This window comes from Nomascus leucogenys, chromosome 4 (assembly GCF_006542625.1).
Source record: "Nomascus leucogenys isolate Asia chromosome 4, Asia_NLE_v1, whole genome shotgun sequence".
NCBI classification, from domain to species: Eukaryota; Metazoa; Chordata; class Mammalia; order Primates; family Hylobatidae; genus Nomascus; species Nomascus leucogenys.
In genome coordinates, this window is record NC_044384.1 from 55,932,880 (window position 1) to 55,950,795 (window position 17,916).

General features: G+C 41.1%; 1 protein-coding gene across 5 annotated transcripts in view; it reads right to left on the minus strand.

Annotated features, from left to right (window-relative positions):
• Positions 1 to 17,916, minus strand: part of LAMA3 (laminin subunit alpha 3) — a 274,538-nt gene that overhangs the window by 29,589 nt on the left and 227,033 nt on the right. For all 5 annotated transcript variants that reach the window (XM_030810644.1, XM_012506378.2, XM_030810643.1 and 2 more), the window contains 9 exons: positions 17,684 to 17,863; positions 16,279 to 16,421; positions 12,531 to 12,701; positions 10,830 to 10,981; positions 10,512 to 10,674; positions 9,951 to 10,084; positions 8,717 to 8,861; positions 4,348 to 4,467; positions 3,815 to 3,948 (listed from right to left, as the gene is read on the minus strand). In XM_030810644.1, the coding sequence (XP_030666504.1) occupies positions 3,815 to 3,948; positions 4,348 to 4,467; positions 8,717 to 8,861; positions 9,951 to 10,084; positions 10,512 to 10,674; positions 10,830 to 10,981; positions 12,531 to 12,701; positions 16,279 to 16,421; positions 17,684 to 17,863 (1,342 nt within the window). The remainder of the gene's footprint in view (positions 1 to 3,814; positions 3,949 to 4,347; positions 4,468 to 8,716; positions 8,862 to 9,950; positions 10,085 to 10,511; positions 10,675 to 10,829; positions 10,982 to 12,530; positions 12,702 to 16,278; positions 16,422 to 17,683; positions 17,864 to 17,916) is intronic.

Here is a 17,916-nt window from a genome sequence, read left to right on the forward strand (position 1 = left end):
AGACCCTCTGGCATTACCAGGGATGATTTGCTCTTCTCCTGGGAAGGAGATGGGATTAACAGAATGATTTCTGATTATAATCCGAAACAAGCCATTCCAAGATCTGGGTCCCCATTCCCAAAAGAAACACTACAGTGAGACGGGGAAAAACAAAACATGCACAAAATCCCTTGAGCAAAGCTGATTTAGTGATTACACTTGCTTGCTTTGCTCCACATTAGGTTTGAGAATTTTGTCTAAAAGGTCCCTCCATTTATGCCAGGGACCAGAACACTTCCCTGCTCTGGAAGAGTTGGCTGGTTGCCCCTACAGAACTTGGCTGTGGATTATCCATGGAACTCCTCTGTGCCCACCCCACCTCCCAGTGACTCATGCCCAATGGCAGTTTCAGGAATCTCTGGGCCACCAAAGACTTCACCAGAGGGATGAGGCAACACCCAGAACAGCTGATTATTCCTTAGCATTTTGCTTTTGAGGGAGTGAAGGGCCAGTGAAATCTTTTGACTGGCCTCTATCTCCTGCATTTTCCATGTTCCAGTGATTTTAATAAAAAGTCAAAATATAGGCTGGACATGGTGGCTCATGCCTGTAATCCTAACACTTTGGGAGGCAGAGGCAGGTGGATCACCTGAGGTCAGGAGTTCGAGACCAGCCAGACGAACATGACAAAACCCTGTCTCTACTAAAAACACAAAATTAGCCGGGCATGGTGGCAGGCACCTGTAATCCCAGCTACTCAGGAGGCTGAGGCAGGAGAATTGCTTGAACCCAGGAGGTGGAGGTTGCAGTAAGCCGAGATTATGCCATTGCATTCCAGCCTGGGCAAGAAGAGCAACACTCATCTCAAAAAAAAAAAAAAAAAAAAAAGTCAAAGTATAAAACTTGCCCAGAAAAAGGAAGCAGTCTCTTGTTTGGAGGATCCCAAAATAAGTTACTAAGAAAATTCTAGGCCAGGTGTGGTGGCACATGCCTGTAATCACAGCATTTTGGGAGGCCGAGGTGGGTGGACTACCTGAGCTCAGGAGTTCAAGACCAGCCTGGACAACATGGGGAACCCCGTCTTTGCTAAAAATAAAAAAATTAGCCAGGCATGGTGGCACACGCCTGTAATCCCAGCTACTCAGGAGACCAAGGTAGGAGAATCACTTGAGCCCAGGAGGCGGAGGTTGCAATGAGCCAAGATGGCGCCACTGAACTCCAGCCTGGGTGACAGAGCAAGACTCTGTCTCAAAAAAAGAAAGAAAATTCTGGACTGGGCACAGTGGCTCACGCCTGTAACCCCAGAATTCTGGGGATGGGAGGATCACTTGAGGCTAGAAGTTTGAGACCAGCCTGGGCAACACGGCAAGACCCCATCTCTACAAAAAATTGTTTTAAAAAAGCAAATTCTCTATGTATATGCATCTCTATGTCTACCTATTTCTTTAATGGATGGAGATGAAAAGGCGAATAAAGGTTGAGTGCTGAAATAACCTCAAGTTTTGCTGAGCCAAAACTAAAGCCACCTCTTTTGTGGTTCTACCTACTGCCCTTTTCTAGAAAACCTGGATTGACTGGCATCCACATCACTGTCTAGGGGCCTTGTGTTAATATCATGGAAACACAAACCACCCACCAATGGGTTCCTTATTGCCTCAACTGGAGAATTCCTCCTGGCTCTGGGTAAGCCCACTGGCCTCTACCACCTCAGTGACTACCTGGCCCTGAGCTTCATTTACCCTTCTCCAGACTGGCCTCCTTTCTGGAGGCCCAGGCCGTTTTGTGCACCTGCTTGTGGGCATCTCCACCTGGCTGTGTCTCAGGCTCCTGGACTAAGCCTGTGTCAGACTTAACTTCTCACCCCACTCCTCCGTTGGTGTGTTCCATCTGCCAAGGGCTTAGCCAAAAACCAGGCATCATTCTTGACTGCTTTTCCCCTTTATTCCCCAACCCAAGCCATTGTGCAGTGCTGCCCATTTGCCATCCTAAATATATTTGGAATCTGATCCCTGTTGCTCACCTGCACAGCCACTCCTTGGGCCAGGTCACCCTCATCACTCACCTCTGTTAACACACTCGGCCTCCAGCCACTCTACCTGCCTCCGACCTTTCCTTCTCTAATCCAGTCTCTGCCCTGCACTAGAGTGAGCTACTGAAAACCCAAATTTGGTCATGGTCTTTCTCTGCTGAAGTCCCTCCAATGGCTCCTTACTGTGGCTTTCAAGGTACTCTGTGGTCAGGCCCCTGCTGCCCACATCAGCCCCATGGGGCATCCCTATCCCACTTCCTGTTGTACTCCAGCTCTTTGCAAGTTCATGCTTTCTCTATCCAGCTTTGGTGCTTCACATACACTGACTGTTAGCATCTCTCAGGTCCTAGCTGGAGGTCAGTTTCCTGATGGCCCTAGTTGGATTCGGTTCCCTCCTGGGCTCTGTCAGCACCCTGAGCTTCTGCCTATGGCACACGTCATGTTCTCCTGTAGTGACTCTCTTCTGTTCTTCTCCAGGCTCCACCCTGCTCATTGTTGCCTTCTTGGCACCTGTCACTCTGCCTGATGCCCATTAGGCACTCAATAAATCCTGTGTAATGAATGAATAAGTGGCAACTCTCAAACATACTCAAAAGTACTCGAAAAAACTGACTACCTTAAATGATTTTATTTTATTCCATTTCATGGAAATAAAATCAAGCTTACTGACAATTCAGAACTGGCTATTCATGGCTGAATTGCTATTTGATATTGATAATATTAAATATTAATATCATCTCACTGGCTCTGAATTTCTTCATTTGTAAAACTCAGGGGTTACATACCAAGATCTGCAAGGCTCCTTCCAGAGCCCAGGGAGTAAAGCTGTCACCCCCAGGTTCTGTTGAAGTGCCCAGCTTTCCCGTTTGCATTTTTGTCTTTGGAGGCAACCCTGACAATTTTAAAACAAAGATTAGTGCCTGACTACGTAGAATGGACAGATGCCCACATGTATAAGGACTCTAGAAGAAAGAATACCTTGGCATTACACCTTATAAATCATATTCTAGTTCCTTCCAACTGATGTGTAAGTTAGCAAAAGAGTTAACTAGCTTCAGATCTCATATAAAAGTCATCATAACCTAACCTTCTGGGAGCACTCTTACTTAGTCATGAGGCTGCACTAATCCTTCCAGGATATGTTCTGTCCACACACTATCGTCAGCTATCTAAAAGCCTTCCAGGAGGATACAAATGATCAAAATGTAAAAGTTACTTTTATGTGCATTCCAAAATGGTGGGATTTTTCCCATTCAGATAAAGCTTTACTGCCTTTCACATTAATTCATTCATGTGTTCATTCATCCAAGAAACGGTTACGTACCAATTCCATGCTCGATAGCACGTAAGGAGCAGCTGATGCCGAAGTGAAGGAGACATACTGTCTCACATTCTTCCAGAGGCTCCCTGAAGGTGGCAACCTCAGCTTTCAGTTCCCCGGGGATGTCTGTCAGGCCTTGGGACGCCCACGCTCTCCTATGCAGCCTTCAAGGGCCCAAGGCCACAGCCTCTGTTCTACTTGCTGCCAGCATTGTTAACCCAACTATATCCTTCATGGTCCCTCCCCTCCCGAGAATGACAATGGCGGTGACACACAGTTCCCCCACCCTCCTTCTTTCCACTGCCCAGTCTCATTATTCAGGATTTAAATCTGTTTTACTCTGTTGACTATACTGTTAATATGGAAAAGTTAACTTTTTGTGTTTGTTTGTTGGTGGAATTAAAAATGGCAGACCAGATTTTTTTTGGTCACAATCATAACCACTAAAAAAGGCTTTAAATCTGGTTTTAAAAAAATCATCTTACCTTTCCCTGATTGCAATTGGAATTCCTCCCAGATAATATGTGTTGAAATCAAATACTTCACCATCAATTATAGTGTTTTGAACATCCACATTTATCCACATACGCTTTTGGAGTTTTCCAATTTTGATCTGAATCTGAAATAAATGAGAGATGAATCAGCAAGCCAGGGAAAATAAGAGACTCCTATTCACAGGGGTTCAGAACTATCATGTTTTTATTTATCCTCCTCCAGATTCATTTATATACATAGTAGGAAGGCTCTGAGCAGTAGAGTTTTTGGATAAAAATATGATACTAGAGCATTTTGATAGAAATGTTTGTATTTGAAGTTAACCATGTTTTATAGATATCATGTATATGTTATACATTTCATGCCAAAATGTGCAAATTTTAAAAGGATATATCCCTCAGTTAACCTCCATAAGTTTATCTGGTAATAGGAAGGGTTCTATTTATTTATTTGGGGGCACTGACTTACTTTTAAAGGACTAAGGACATTTAACAATTCAAGTAAACAGACTCAAAGGGTGTACCGAATGGTCTCTGCCGTTGTTGATGGCATCTCCAACTCCTCTCTCTTTTGGTGGCTCTGAATTCAGCTTGTATCTCACCATGAGCTTGCCATCTTCTATATTTAGAGATATGAAGCGATCCTAGGACAGGGGAACAATGCAGATTACCAGAAGGCTTGGCTGAAGAACAGGCAGATCATTGGAACTCCCGTTACTCTCACGGAACCCCCTGCTCTCAGCTTTAGCTGCTGCCTCAGTGAAAAGGGATAATGGTGCTGCAGCAGCCACCTCATGGGATGGGATGATGGTTCAATATCGTAAGTCACGTTAAATGTCACGCACAGTGGTTGGCACACAGGATGGACACAATAAATGCTAGCTACGATCATGATTTTGTTTCGTGCGATCCATAACTGGCGTGTAAAGATGGAGACTGAAAAAGATACAGATCATTAATATTATTTGAAAATATGAGTGCCTTTTAGAGAGAGGCGTGGTCTTACGCGGACTTCATATATCTTCCACCATCTGTTTTCTAACTGATTCTTATGTCTCTGTCTCATTTGTTGGTTTATCCCCTTCTACCTTCCATGTCAGTGTTGGGGGTTCCTCGGGGATCCTACACAGGACTGCTTCCTCCCCACACCACTCCCTTTGCCTTGACAATCACAGGCTCTCCTGTAGCTCCAATCCAGGTGTACTGATGGGCCCCAAATTGTTCTCCCCAGCCTAGACTTGTCTTCGGGGCCAAGTCTGCACATGTGATTCCCTTGTTATTACTGCTCTGCTTGCATGACTCACAGAGACCTCAAATTCAGAATATCTCACACAGAACATATGACCTACATGCCTCCCACAGGCTGCCAAGCCTGCCTCTTCTTCCTTAATACCAGGTGCATGCGCTCCCTGACTCCCAGCCTGCCCCCCGCATGCACGTGTGCAGCGCACACACACACATCACCATGCTTACCTTTCCCTTATTGCTGAGCAAGCCACAAACCTAGGAGTCATTTTTTTTCCTTCTTATCCCTTTATCAGAACATAGGAATCATTCTTGATCTTTCTCTCTCTCCCATCCAACATAATCTTGTGAATTCTGCCATTCTTAACTCTCTCTTTATGTCATTCCACCTAGTCTCAGCCATAACATTTTTAGCCAGTACCTGCAGCAACAACCCGCTGGTCTCCCCGTGTCCCCCCACAAGTCCATTCCCCCCTACAGCCAGAGCAGTCTTTGAAAATGCCAGTGGGAGCCTGCGACTCTCCTTAGCTGTCAGGATGAAGCCCTGACCCCTACCAGATGCTGCGTGGCATCTGCCTCTCTCTCAGCACTGCCTCTGGCTTTCCAGCCCCGCAGACACTGTTCCACTGAGTGCTCCCTGCCCTTCCCACCTCCAGGCCTTCTTCATGCCTCTCCCTCTGCCTGGATCACCTGTCTTCCCTATCCCCATGTCTTATTCAAGTGCTGTCTTCTACTGGTCTCCTGATCTCAGAGGAAGCACTTCCTTTGCTCAAGTGTCTTTTATGTTGTACATCCTCATTTCACCCCCAAACTTTTCCTTGATACAGCTCTTCACAGTTGTGATGAAATAAACAACTATTAACAGCATTCCTTTGCATATTCTTCCCCTCTAGATTATAAAATCCCGGAGGGCGGGAGCCATATCTGTCTTTGTCATTATTGCATCTCCATTACGGTGTGAAACATGTACTTGAATCAGCTACTTCTCTAAGATAAGCTGAGCAATTTCTGATTTAGGGCTTGAAGGCTTTGCTTTTACACAGTTCCTTAATGATAAGAATGCCTCTCTTTGAGGTCCAGGGACCGAGTCCTTTTCTAAGAGGAAAATCAGTCCTTACCTGGATCCTGAACCTTGCCTTTGGGAGTCAGCTTAGGTTGATCAACTCATAAACAACAGAGTTACACTAATTTACTGAGAGTCATGAGCCATCCTACTTAAAGCAGGTCTCTAGGTCGTTTCTTATGTAATGGCATTATGTTGAGTTTTCTTATTATATGAGTAGTATTTCTGGTTCTTAGTCTCCAAGAACTTCAAATTATAGTACAAAGAAGACCTTGTTTTGTAAAACAACTGCCTTGTCCTGAAGATGCTGGATGACTTCTCTGCTCTGTGTATCCTTCAGGCTGGCTGGGACCTTCCCAAACCATCAGAACTGGTCCAGCCTTGGAAACTCCTGAAGGGTCCAGACCAACCCCAGAGAGAAGAGTTGGACTGGGTCAGTGTCACCACCCTGCAGGTAGAAGGCTCTGGTAAAATCCCAAGCTCCTTATCAATCCCATGTTCTTGGACCACCAGAAAGCCTTTGGGCTCATCCACATTTCTTCAGAAATACTCCCTGTGAGAGCAACTACAGAAGCTCCTACTCACCGGAGGATTCAACTCCAGGCCGGCTGTAGGTATAAAGCAGCAAACATCACACCAACTCTCCATCAACCAGCAGATGGTGCTGACGATCACTTGTAGAGTGTCACTTTTCTAACCTAATAGATTTCAGAAGGTCCCTAGGAATCTCAGCTACTTGAAAACAGAGAAGCTTCAGTGTCTTGAGAAGGCAAACATGTTGATAAAGACACAGTCCCACACAGCCTGGTAAGAATCAGATCAAGACGGAAACAGCAGGAAGTCAGTCTAGATCTTAGAGATCCCAGGAAGTTTTCACATGTTCTGAGTCAGAATAAGTAGATTCTTAGGCAAGCAGTGGTTCTCAAAGAACAAAACTGATAATGAGAATAGAACAGGAAAAGGGGAGATTTCTCCCACATTTTGGGGGCATGTTCTCAAATTCCTGATTATTTGCCCTCATTAAAATAGACATCAATGGAACAGAATAGAGAGCCCAGAGATAAAGCCACACACCTACAACCATCTGATCTTTGACAAAGTCAACAAAAACAAGCAATGGGGAAAGGACTCTCTATTCAATAAGTGATGTTGGGATAACTGGCTAGTCATATGCACAAGACTGAAACGGGACCCCTTCCTTTCACCATATGCAAAAATCAACTCAAGACTAATTAAAAACTTAAATGTACAACCTAAAACTATAAAAAACCCTTGAAGAAAACCAATTCTAGACATAGAAATGCCTAGAAATACCATTCTAGAAATAGGCCTTTGCAAAGATTTCATGATGAAGACCCCAAAAGCAATTGCAACAAAAACAAAAATTGACAAATAGAACCTAATTAAAGAGCTTCTGCACAACGAAAGAAACTATCAACAGAGTAAACTATCAACAGAGTAAACTATCAACAGAGTAAACAGACAACCCACAGAATGGAAGAAAATATTTACAAACTATCCATGTGAAAAAGGTCTAATATCCAGAATCTATACAGAACTTAAATAATTAACAAGCAAAAACCAAACAACCCCATTAAAAATGGACAAAGGACACAGACTTTTCAGAAGACATATATGCTGCCAGAAAGCATATGAAAAAATGCTCAATATCACTAATGATTAGAGAAATGCAAATCAAAACAATGAGATACCATCTCATACTAGTCAAAAAGGGAATTATTAAAAAGTCAAAAAATAACAGATGTTGGTGAGGTTGTGGAAAAAAGGGAATGATTGTACACTGCTGGCAGGAATGTAAATTAGTTCAACCACTGTGGAAAGCAGTTTGTCTATTTCTCAAATAACTTAGAACTACCATTTGATCCAGCAATCCCATTATTGGGTATACACCCAAAGGAATATAAATCATTCTACCATAAAGACAAATGCACACCAATGTTCCTTGCAGCACTATTCACAACAGCAAAGACATGGAGTCAACCTAAATGCCCATAAACGGTAAACTGGATAAAGAAAATGAGGTACATATACACCATGGAATACTACACAGCCATACAAAAGAATGAGATCATGTCCTTTGCAGCAACATGGATGAAGCTGGAGGCCATAATCCTAAGTGAACGAACGCAGGAACAGAAAACCAAATACCACGTGTTCTCACTTGTAAGTGAGAGTTAAACATTGAGTACACATGGACGCAAAGAAGGGCACAACAGACACTGGGGCCTACTTGAAGGTGGAAGTATTTTTTAAGGACAGAAAAACTACCTATTGAGTACTACACTTATTACCTGGGTGATAAAATAATCTGTGCACCAAACCCTTGTGACATGCGATTTACCTATATAACAAACCTGCACCTGCACCCCTGAAACTAAAAATGTTAAAAAAAAAAAAGTACATTTCCCAGCCAACAGAAAGTACAACTGGGTGGAGGAAAAGGATGGTAACATTTACACATTGTTTTCCAGATCTAGTGGGTTGTTTATAACAACCCAGTTATCTCCAAATTGCTAAACAGAATGAATATATTTGGTTGTATCTAGATGCTTGTTATAGATTACCCCGTTTTCTGCGAAGAACAGCAAGCCTCTATCCACGGTGGTCTGAATTGTCTGTCCAAAGGTTGGGATGGGAGCATATGGTTGAGTTGGAACTCGAGCATAGCCTGTACCTTCAAAATAATTTTTGTCTGACTCTTCCTTCCTCCTGTCAACATTAATCATCATAAATTAGAACACAGCAGCAAATGATCACCATGCCAGTTTGCTTATTAATACAAGATGTTGCTATCTGAAAAAATGGAGCCAAGAAAGTGCAATCTAGTTGTCATAATTTTGTTAAAGCAGAGGAGACATCTTTAAAATGTTAAAGCAGCCAGCTTTTTCTCCTGGATGTGCCCTCATACTCTGACAATCAAACCCTAGCTCGACAAAGATGAGTAAGAGTCCCTTTTGGAAATGTCTACTTAGGAAGATGTGGTCTACCAGCTGAAGATTTTGACATGTAAGAGATTATTAACTTGCAATGTAATTTTATTCTGAATAATAAATATTTGGTCCACCTCATATTAGAATATACCATGTCCTTGTAATTGTAGGGAAGGTTAGGAATTCAAGGCAGCAATTTTCAAAAAGATTGAGGTGGAAGACTACCAAAAAAGTCATGGCACACTTTATGAACCACTTTTTTTTTCTTTTCTTTTTTTTTTTTTGAGATGGAGTCTCACTCTGTTGCTCAGGCTGGAGTGCAGTGGCATGACTTGGCTCACTGCAACCTTGACCTCCCGGGTTCAAGCAATTCCTGTGCCTCAGCCTTCCAAGAGGCTGGGACTACAGGCACACGCCATTACACTCAGCTAATTTTTGTATTTTTAATAGAGATGGGGTTTCGCCATGTTGGCCAGACTGGTCTCAAACTCCTGGCCTCAAGTAATCTGCCCACCTCCACCTCCCAAAGTGCTGGGATTATAGGCATGAGCCACTAAATCAGGCCTCTAAATCAGGTACCATCTAATATTAAACATTTTGTGGTAGGAGGCACAAAAATTTTCGTAAAGACTTTTTTAAGTGAGAAAACTCCATCTAGCATTTCATACAAATTAGGAAGAGACTACCATAATTAGATTTTAGGGCGGGACTGCCAGTGTCGCATGCACGGATACTTGAAGAACTACTGGCCCAAAGCAACTAGCAACATCAATAAGCATCTCACTGGCCCATCCTTTATCATATGTAAAAGTACTGCAAGTTACCAAAACTCCAGTTACAGAGTTTCTGGTTTCTACATTTTATTTACCTTCTACAAGGCTCCACTTCAGTTGTGTTGAGATTGAATGTTTTTTTGAAGTTGTACAAGCTCAGAACATTTTCATTGAGGTCATCTAATTCAATACAACCTTTGTATGGAGGGAAACTTAGTCGACTGGGAAGCTGAAAATGAAATAAAACATCTTCCACCAATTGAACAAAGGACAATAATCAAAATAGTATCAATTAATCACTTTTAACAGTCACTATGGCATAAGGGTTAATTAAGAATGTGAACCCTGGAACAAGATGCCCTGGCTTTGCTATTTACTAGCTGTATGACTGTGGGCAAGTTATTACACCTCTCTGTTTCCTCATCTGTAAAATGGGAATGATCATGATGTTTATTTAAATGAACATACTTAAGCTTAGAACAGTGCACAGAGGAAGCACTCAATAAGTGTTAGCTATTATCGCTAGAACGTGCTGTAAGAATGCGTGGTTAAATCCATTTTATATGTAATTAATAATTAAAATAGAGACATGAGGTCATCACCATACCAAATTAAAATTTAAATATTTCATTCAGTGAAATAACATTTACACTTACTTTAAAATCAGGTGGGTAACCTCCAACATAAAATACAACATTTTCAGGATCCAAATTAAGGAGTGTATTGCTATTTCTACCATCCATGTCATAGACTCCGGGTGTTTCTGGTTTACTGGATGTGGCTCCTTTGGTGTAATTAAGCCTTGCAAACTGATAAATTCTGTTTAAAATGAATGTAGATAATAAAGTTATATGAAAAAGTTGAAGAATTCAAAGCCAAGCCACTAAAAATGGGGTTCAGCAACATGTATACATGGAAGTTTGGTGGGCGCAGGTCAGGTTCTCGAAAAGCAACAGTCAATCAGACTCTTGTACCTCTGAAATTTCACCCGATCCATAACTGCCTCCTGAATCTCGCTCTTGGTCAAGATCTGATCCACTTGGAGTTCAGCCTCACGGTCCCCCAGGTTGTAGACACAGGTGAGCTGGCCATCCACAACTGCCATGCCGATGTAGTCCCTGGAAGCCTGGAGACATAAGGGACACCTCAGAACACTTCACACTGTGGTTTCTCAATTTCCCATCCCAAGAGGATGAGGATACATTTCAAATAACTAACGGGTTTTAGGCAATAAGCCTTGGAGAGACAGAATAAACAAGGTGCAACCTTTTATAGAATAATACAGAATGCTGAGTTAATAATGTGAGAGCTGTCTCTGCTCATGTTATAGGGCACTCATTTATTCGTTCCTCCATTTGCTCAATCTACAAGTATGTGCCAAGCACCTACCATACAGAGGGCCCAGGTATGGACTCAGCCGTCCATCAGATTTTAGTCTGGTAAGGGAGATAAGCCACTTTGCTTCTCCCAGTACCACACAACATCCTCTTAACACTTTGTGCATGCCTCTGTTGTCACACCTCTATGTTATCATGGTTAGTTATATATGCATCTTTCTTCCCTGCTAGAATGTGAGCGCCTTAAGGTAGAAACAAAATGTTTTAAAATCATGGCAAAATATCCATAACACTTACCATTTTAACCATTTTAAATGTGCATTGGCATTAAGTACATTCGAGAATAAATTTTTGTCTATCACAAAGGCAGAATGTGACACACAGTAGGTATATGGTATAAATTTGTTGAAGGAATAAAGTAATGTGCATTTTATCACAAAACAAAGCAAAAAATCATGATATAAGAAGCTACAAATAAAATGCCAACCTCTTGAAGCATGGAAGAGTAATTAGCAATAGTGTTGATTTTAAGAATCTTTAAATACAAGATCCACTAGTGACAACTAACAATTTACTAATTGGGCAGAATTTTTGAGAACTGTATTTCAAGTATTTCTCTTCCAACAACTGAATCCTAACCCAGTGAGTGATTAGCTTTTCCTCTGACGCTTATGTCAAAGAAATGTATTTTAAAAGGAGGGATTAAAAGCTAAAGCCAGCCATTCAAAATGCCTGTACAGGTAGTGAATTTACACTGATAGTAGTAGTAGTAATGAATTTACACTGATAAAGAGACGGGGCAACTGCTTTTCTTATCATTTTGGCAGGAGAGGGAGGATTCATTCCACTCCAGTCCTCACCCATAATCTCCCCATCCCACAGGCTTGAGGAAGGGTCTGCGGCTGGGCATTCCGAGGAAGAGGACAAGGTCACAATTCCGTGAGGAGGAGCTACTGTCAATTTCCATGAAGTCTTGGTATTGATCCCTGGTAGTGTGGTGTCAGTCATACAGCTTGGTAGTATAGAGGGGTGCCAATCATCCTCCCCAGGTGCATATGTTTTTTACATGTACACACACATGCCCATGTGCTGTGCCCATTGGGTAAGGCCTCTTGATCCTCCAGCAACCAACAATCCAGGATGCATGGGAGGCCCCTCGAGGGCACTGCCACAGTGGGGAGGTGGGCAGGGAGGAAGCTGGAGGGATTTGTTGATGTCTCAGTAGGATTTCTGCCTGCTGTGCTAATGGCAGTGATGCAGCTGTGCTACACACCTCAAAAGCACACATCTCGAAAAACCTTGTTTCAAAAACAAGAGAGATGTCCAAGCAATACTTACATCTTTATTTCCAAGGTACATCACAAACATATTCTCAGTACCCCCATTTTCTCTTGAGTTGGGCCTTTGGAGAAACAAGGACAAAGATGTGTATCCTTTCAAATCTTCCAGATCATTTGGCAGTCGGACTTCGACTCCAGATTTACCATTGAACCTCATGGGGACAGCAACCTGTGAGGAGTAAGTTACATGGTTGTCAAACACTGTCCTGTGAAGAAAGCAGGTGTGCTCAGAGAGCTAGTTTGTGACTCGTAGCCATGTATCAGCCTTTCCTGAGTTGTTATGATAAGGAGCAAGGCAATGTGAATGTCTCTAAGCCCTGGATCATAATCTCCAAGACCCAGATTATAAACTCATGAGGCTGTTTCAGGAGCTGTGTCATAAGGCATTTGTGCTTTTTATTAGTCAGGGATATTTGAGCAGTGTATTTAGTCCTCTGTGGCAGCAATAATAATAATGATAATGACAATAATATGAATTACAACCCTAGAAGGTTTTTGTGCAGATGAACTAACATCTATGGTGGCACTTGGCATGGTGCCTGGCATACAATCAGACATGTAATACATTAACACTATATTTTAAGCCAGGTGCAGTAGCTCACACCTGTAATCTCAGCACTCTGGGAGGCTGAGGTGGGAGGATCACTTGAGCTCAGGAGTTTGAGGCCAGCCTGAGCAACATGGCAAGACCTCATCTCTACTAAAAAAAAAAAAAGAAGAAAGAAAAGAAAAAGCCAGGCGTAGTGTTGTATGCCTGTAGTCCCAGCTACTCAGGAGTCTGAGATGTGAGGCTCGCTTGAGCCCAGGAGTTCCAGTCTGCAGCATGCTGTGATCATGCCACTGGACTCCAGCCTAGGGAACAAAGTGAGACCTTGTCTCAAAAAAAAAAAACTATATATATCTATATGTTTTTATATAGATATATATTTTAAATATATGCATTTATATATTAAATACATAAAATATATTTTTATAAGTATATATTAATATACAATTTATATATAATTAGGTATTATATATACTATTTATATATAAATATGCATTTTAATATAGTAAATATATAATAAATGCATATATAATTATATATGTTATATATAATATATAATTTTATATAATATTAAAATGCATATATAATTATATACACATTATATGTAATATATAATTTTATATATTTAATATATAAAAGCATATATAATTATATACTATATATGCATAAAATATATGATTATAATATATAATTAAATATATATGCATATATTACATTTATATTATATATTAAAATATTTTAAATGTATTTTTAAAGGAACTGCTTCTCTTGGATATATTACATGTTACAGTTTTATTTATTATAGGTGTTCAGTCCTGAAAAATGAGTGAGTGCATCAAGGCTCTCTAAAATAGCGCTTCTTAAGCTCTCTGTGGTGGAGGACCATTTTTTCCTTCTAATATGCCAGGGACAAATACTTTTGTAAAACATATTCAAATTTAAATAACTAGAAAAATAAAAAAGAAAGTAGACAAAATACAAGCCCACTGATCACATGCTTGCATGTTGAGGCAATTCAAATTATTCAAAGCTTCCAAACATTTACTCTCAACTTTATACTTATATATAATAGACCAGTAACAAAAGTTCTCTGACTAGCCCTGGTGTGTGGACCAAGAAGATAAATATTTCCTAATGATCGAATACAAAAGAATGAGATTTAACTCAAGTCTGCATTTTCTGTATCAATATTTAAATATTTATCGAGGATCTTGTATATGCAAGGCATTAAATCAGAGGACTTAGTGATGGGGTCCCACATTTGCGGGCTCATTTCATGCCTCTCTCTCCTACTCACCCCTTGCCCTTCAGAACCTTCTCTGAGTCTCTGCCTGGCATTCTCTCCTGCTTTTTGTCACCTGGCAAATTCCTACTCATTCTTTAAATTTTTTAAATTAAGATATTTCTTGTATTTAAGGAAAGGGGGGGAGAAGAATATGCCTGTATGTGCATCACCATGAAATGGAACATGACTGACAGAACTGGCACCCGTTCCCCTCTCTCTTCTCAGAGGTCACCACTACTCTGGATCTGGATTCCCATGCAAATTCCCATTCATTTTTTCATAATTTTTTAAAATTAAATATGCATTTATCTATAAACTGTAATTAGTCCTATTTTTCATGTTTTAAATATTTTTATATAAATGGTGCCCACCTGTACATATTTATCTACAACTTGCTTTCTTTGCTGGGCACTATGTGTTTGGATTTATTCATGTCGATACACACAGCTCCAGCTCATTCAGGTTTGCTGTTGTAAACGTGGCTTTTTTAAAAAAAAATTTTTGTGTGTGATTATAAACTATGTTGCAATGAACATTCTTACCATGTCTGTTAATGCTACTTATTAGTGCTATTCTGACCCTCTCCAGGTAGAACTGGGGGTTTTGAAGATACACATAACACACTTCTATCCAGCTTGTTAGCACAGTCTAAGAAACAACCTGCAGTGGCTGGAGAGCAGCCTGAGTTCAGAACTATGACTTAATAATTTCTGTGTCCTCAGCACCCAAACAAGTGCCAATGCCAACCAGGCATTCAAAAGCACTTACTTACTGCTTTTTATTTTATGTTTTTCCACTAACATGGTACCTACGATTTGCCAGGCACTGTTCCACATTAGCTCATTTAACCCTAACAATCTCATGAGGTTGGTACTATTATTTTCTATGCTCTACAGACCAAGAAACTGAGGCACAGAGAGGTAAAGGGACAGGGCTCAGGTCTCCAAGCTCATCAAAGGCACAGCAAGAATTGAAACCAAGACAGTCTGGCTTGGTTATACAGCTGTTAACCACTGTGCTATAATACACTTCAAATTTTTGTTGGATAAATTAGTGAATGAACACAGAAGGGTAAAAGCTAGCATACATTCTTATTCATTTGGTTTTTATAAAGCATGTATGAGTGTGAAGAGGGTGCTTTCTTCCAAACTTTGCCTTATGCTTTGTTTTCCTGTTCAAGGTTTTATGTTGGGAATACTTTGCTTTCTTAAAAGAAAGGACAGATTCTGAGGCTCAAAAGAAGTAACAGTGAGCCTGGTTATTGGGCATGATGCCTCCAGGGCAGTGATATTCTGACAAGGCTCTCCAACCCTCTCCCTCCAAAACTCTCCTGTAGGGCTGTCTAGGAGCTATTGGAAAATATAAGAAATTGTATTTATGCCATTTTAGGACAAAACAAATCTTAAGAGACAAGTGTCAGTAATTCAAGCAAATAATGTCAGGTTAAAACAAGAAAGGCTGGTGAATCAGTACTCCAATGATGGAAAACTGCTGTCATCTTAAATCCTCCATCCTCAGCAAAGATGGATTCTACAACTTTCAAGTTACAATAGGAGGGTAGGTCCTGTGCAGTATCACACTGGCACATTCTGACCACAGAACCCTCACTTGAATGTGCAATTACAGTTTACAAACTGGGGCCTGGAAGAAAATCCTTCTTTCTGCCTGAATAAACTCAATGGGGGCAAATTGCTTCAGGATCCTGATATACCAGATAATGTAAAGATGAAGGTCATGTACACTTGTAAAAGATGACAGGAGAAAATCACTCTTTATATTCAAGTAACACAAGAATTGGAGAAAGAAAGACAACCAATTCTTGAGTAAATAAGTGTGTTTTTTTTCTTTCTTGATGAATGTGATAACTCATTAAAGAACTAGCCTTGGCCACTGACCACGTGGGGACACACTCACCTTACTGGCAGCATCTCTGGCCTGCTGAATTAGTTCTCGTATTCTATCCATGTTGTCAGAGATGTTTCCCAAGGGCAACAGCTGTTGGTTGATACTTTCAATCTTGCGCCAAAGATCAGGTAGTTTGTTGGTTAACTTATTCACTGTTGGTGAGAAAAAAAATAGAAATGTAAGATTGCGCATTAAGAAAAGGCTAACTACAAATGTTCTTACTGACAGTATTTGTCAAGTGGCATGTTTGGTCCCCAGATGTTGAACAGGATGGGTCATAATTAGTTACGGTGGTTCCTCCCTTACCCATGGTTTCACTTCTCGAGGTTTCAAGTACTTAGTATCAACCATGGTCCAAAAATATTAAAAAGAAAAATTCCAGAAATAAGCAATTCATAAGTTTTGAATTGGGTGCTGTTTGGAGTAGCATGATGAAATCTCATATGGTCCCACCCATGTGAATCTTCCTTTTTTCCAGCATATCCTTGCTGTCTACCCTACCCACCCATTAGTCACTTAGTAGCTGTCTGGGTTATCAGATCAAAAAAACATAGTATATATAGGGTTCGGTACTATCTGTGGGTTCACGCATCCACTAGGGGTCTTGGAACATATCCCCTGAGGATAAGGAGGAACTATTGTACATGGTGAATTGTATTCTGCAATCTGGGTACCAAATCCTTTACTTTGATCACTACAGAAAGAAAAAAAAAATCTTTCTTTTCTTTTTCTTTCTTTCTCTTTCTTTCTTTCTTTTTCTTTCTTTCTTTCTTTTTCTCCTCCCTCCCTCCCTTCCTTCCTTCCTTTCTTTCTCTTTCTTTCTTTCTTTCTTTTTTGAGACGGAGTCTAGCTCTGTCATCCAGGCTGGAGTGCAGTGGTGCGATTTCAGCTCACCGCAACCCCCACCTCCCAGGTTAACGCCATTCTCTTGCCTCAGCCTCCCGAGTAGCTGGGACTACAGGCACCCACCACCATGCCTGGCTAATTTTTTGTATTTTTAGTAGAGACGGGGTTTCACCGTGTTAGCCAGGATGGTCTCGATCTCCTGACCTTGTGATCCGCCTGCCTCGGCCTCCCAAAGTGCTGGGATTACAGGCGTGAGCCACAGCGCCCAGCCTGTTTTCTGATTCTTAATGAAAATTCAATGCCTCATGATTTAGAAACATATATTTCCACTTTGTAAAAAAGAAAACCAATAGCATTTTCAATGTATTTTCTAAAAATTAAAAATCCTATCTGGTCCTTCCGGCTAGAAGAATATCTGTACACTTTGATATATCCTACATCGTGTGGAGCTGTTTTCTAATGTTTTAGTTTCTGAGATCAGACTTTACCAGGGAAGAATGGAAATGGACCAAAACACATAACAATGGAGAGAATGGCTAAGATGTCCTGGCCAGAGATCGCCTGATACCCGAGTTATCCGCATCAGTCAGAGCCTTTTTGAAGTCTTCATTCTGTGTGCTCCCATAGGTGTCCTTAATTCTTTCCACATCTGTCTGAATGGGGTTGAGCCCATCCAGAACCTCATCTGTGATATCGTTGGCCTTTCTGACCATGCTCTTTGCACTACTGATCATAGCATCAATATCACCTAATGCACACACAGACAGGGAGGTATAAGTATCTAAAACGTTCAACAAAAGA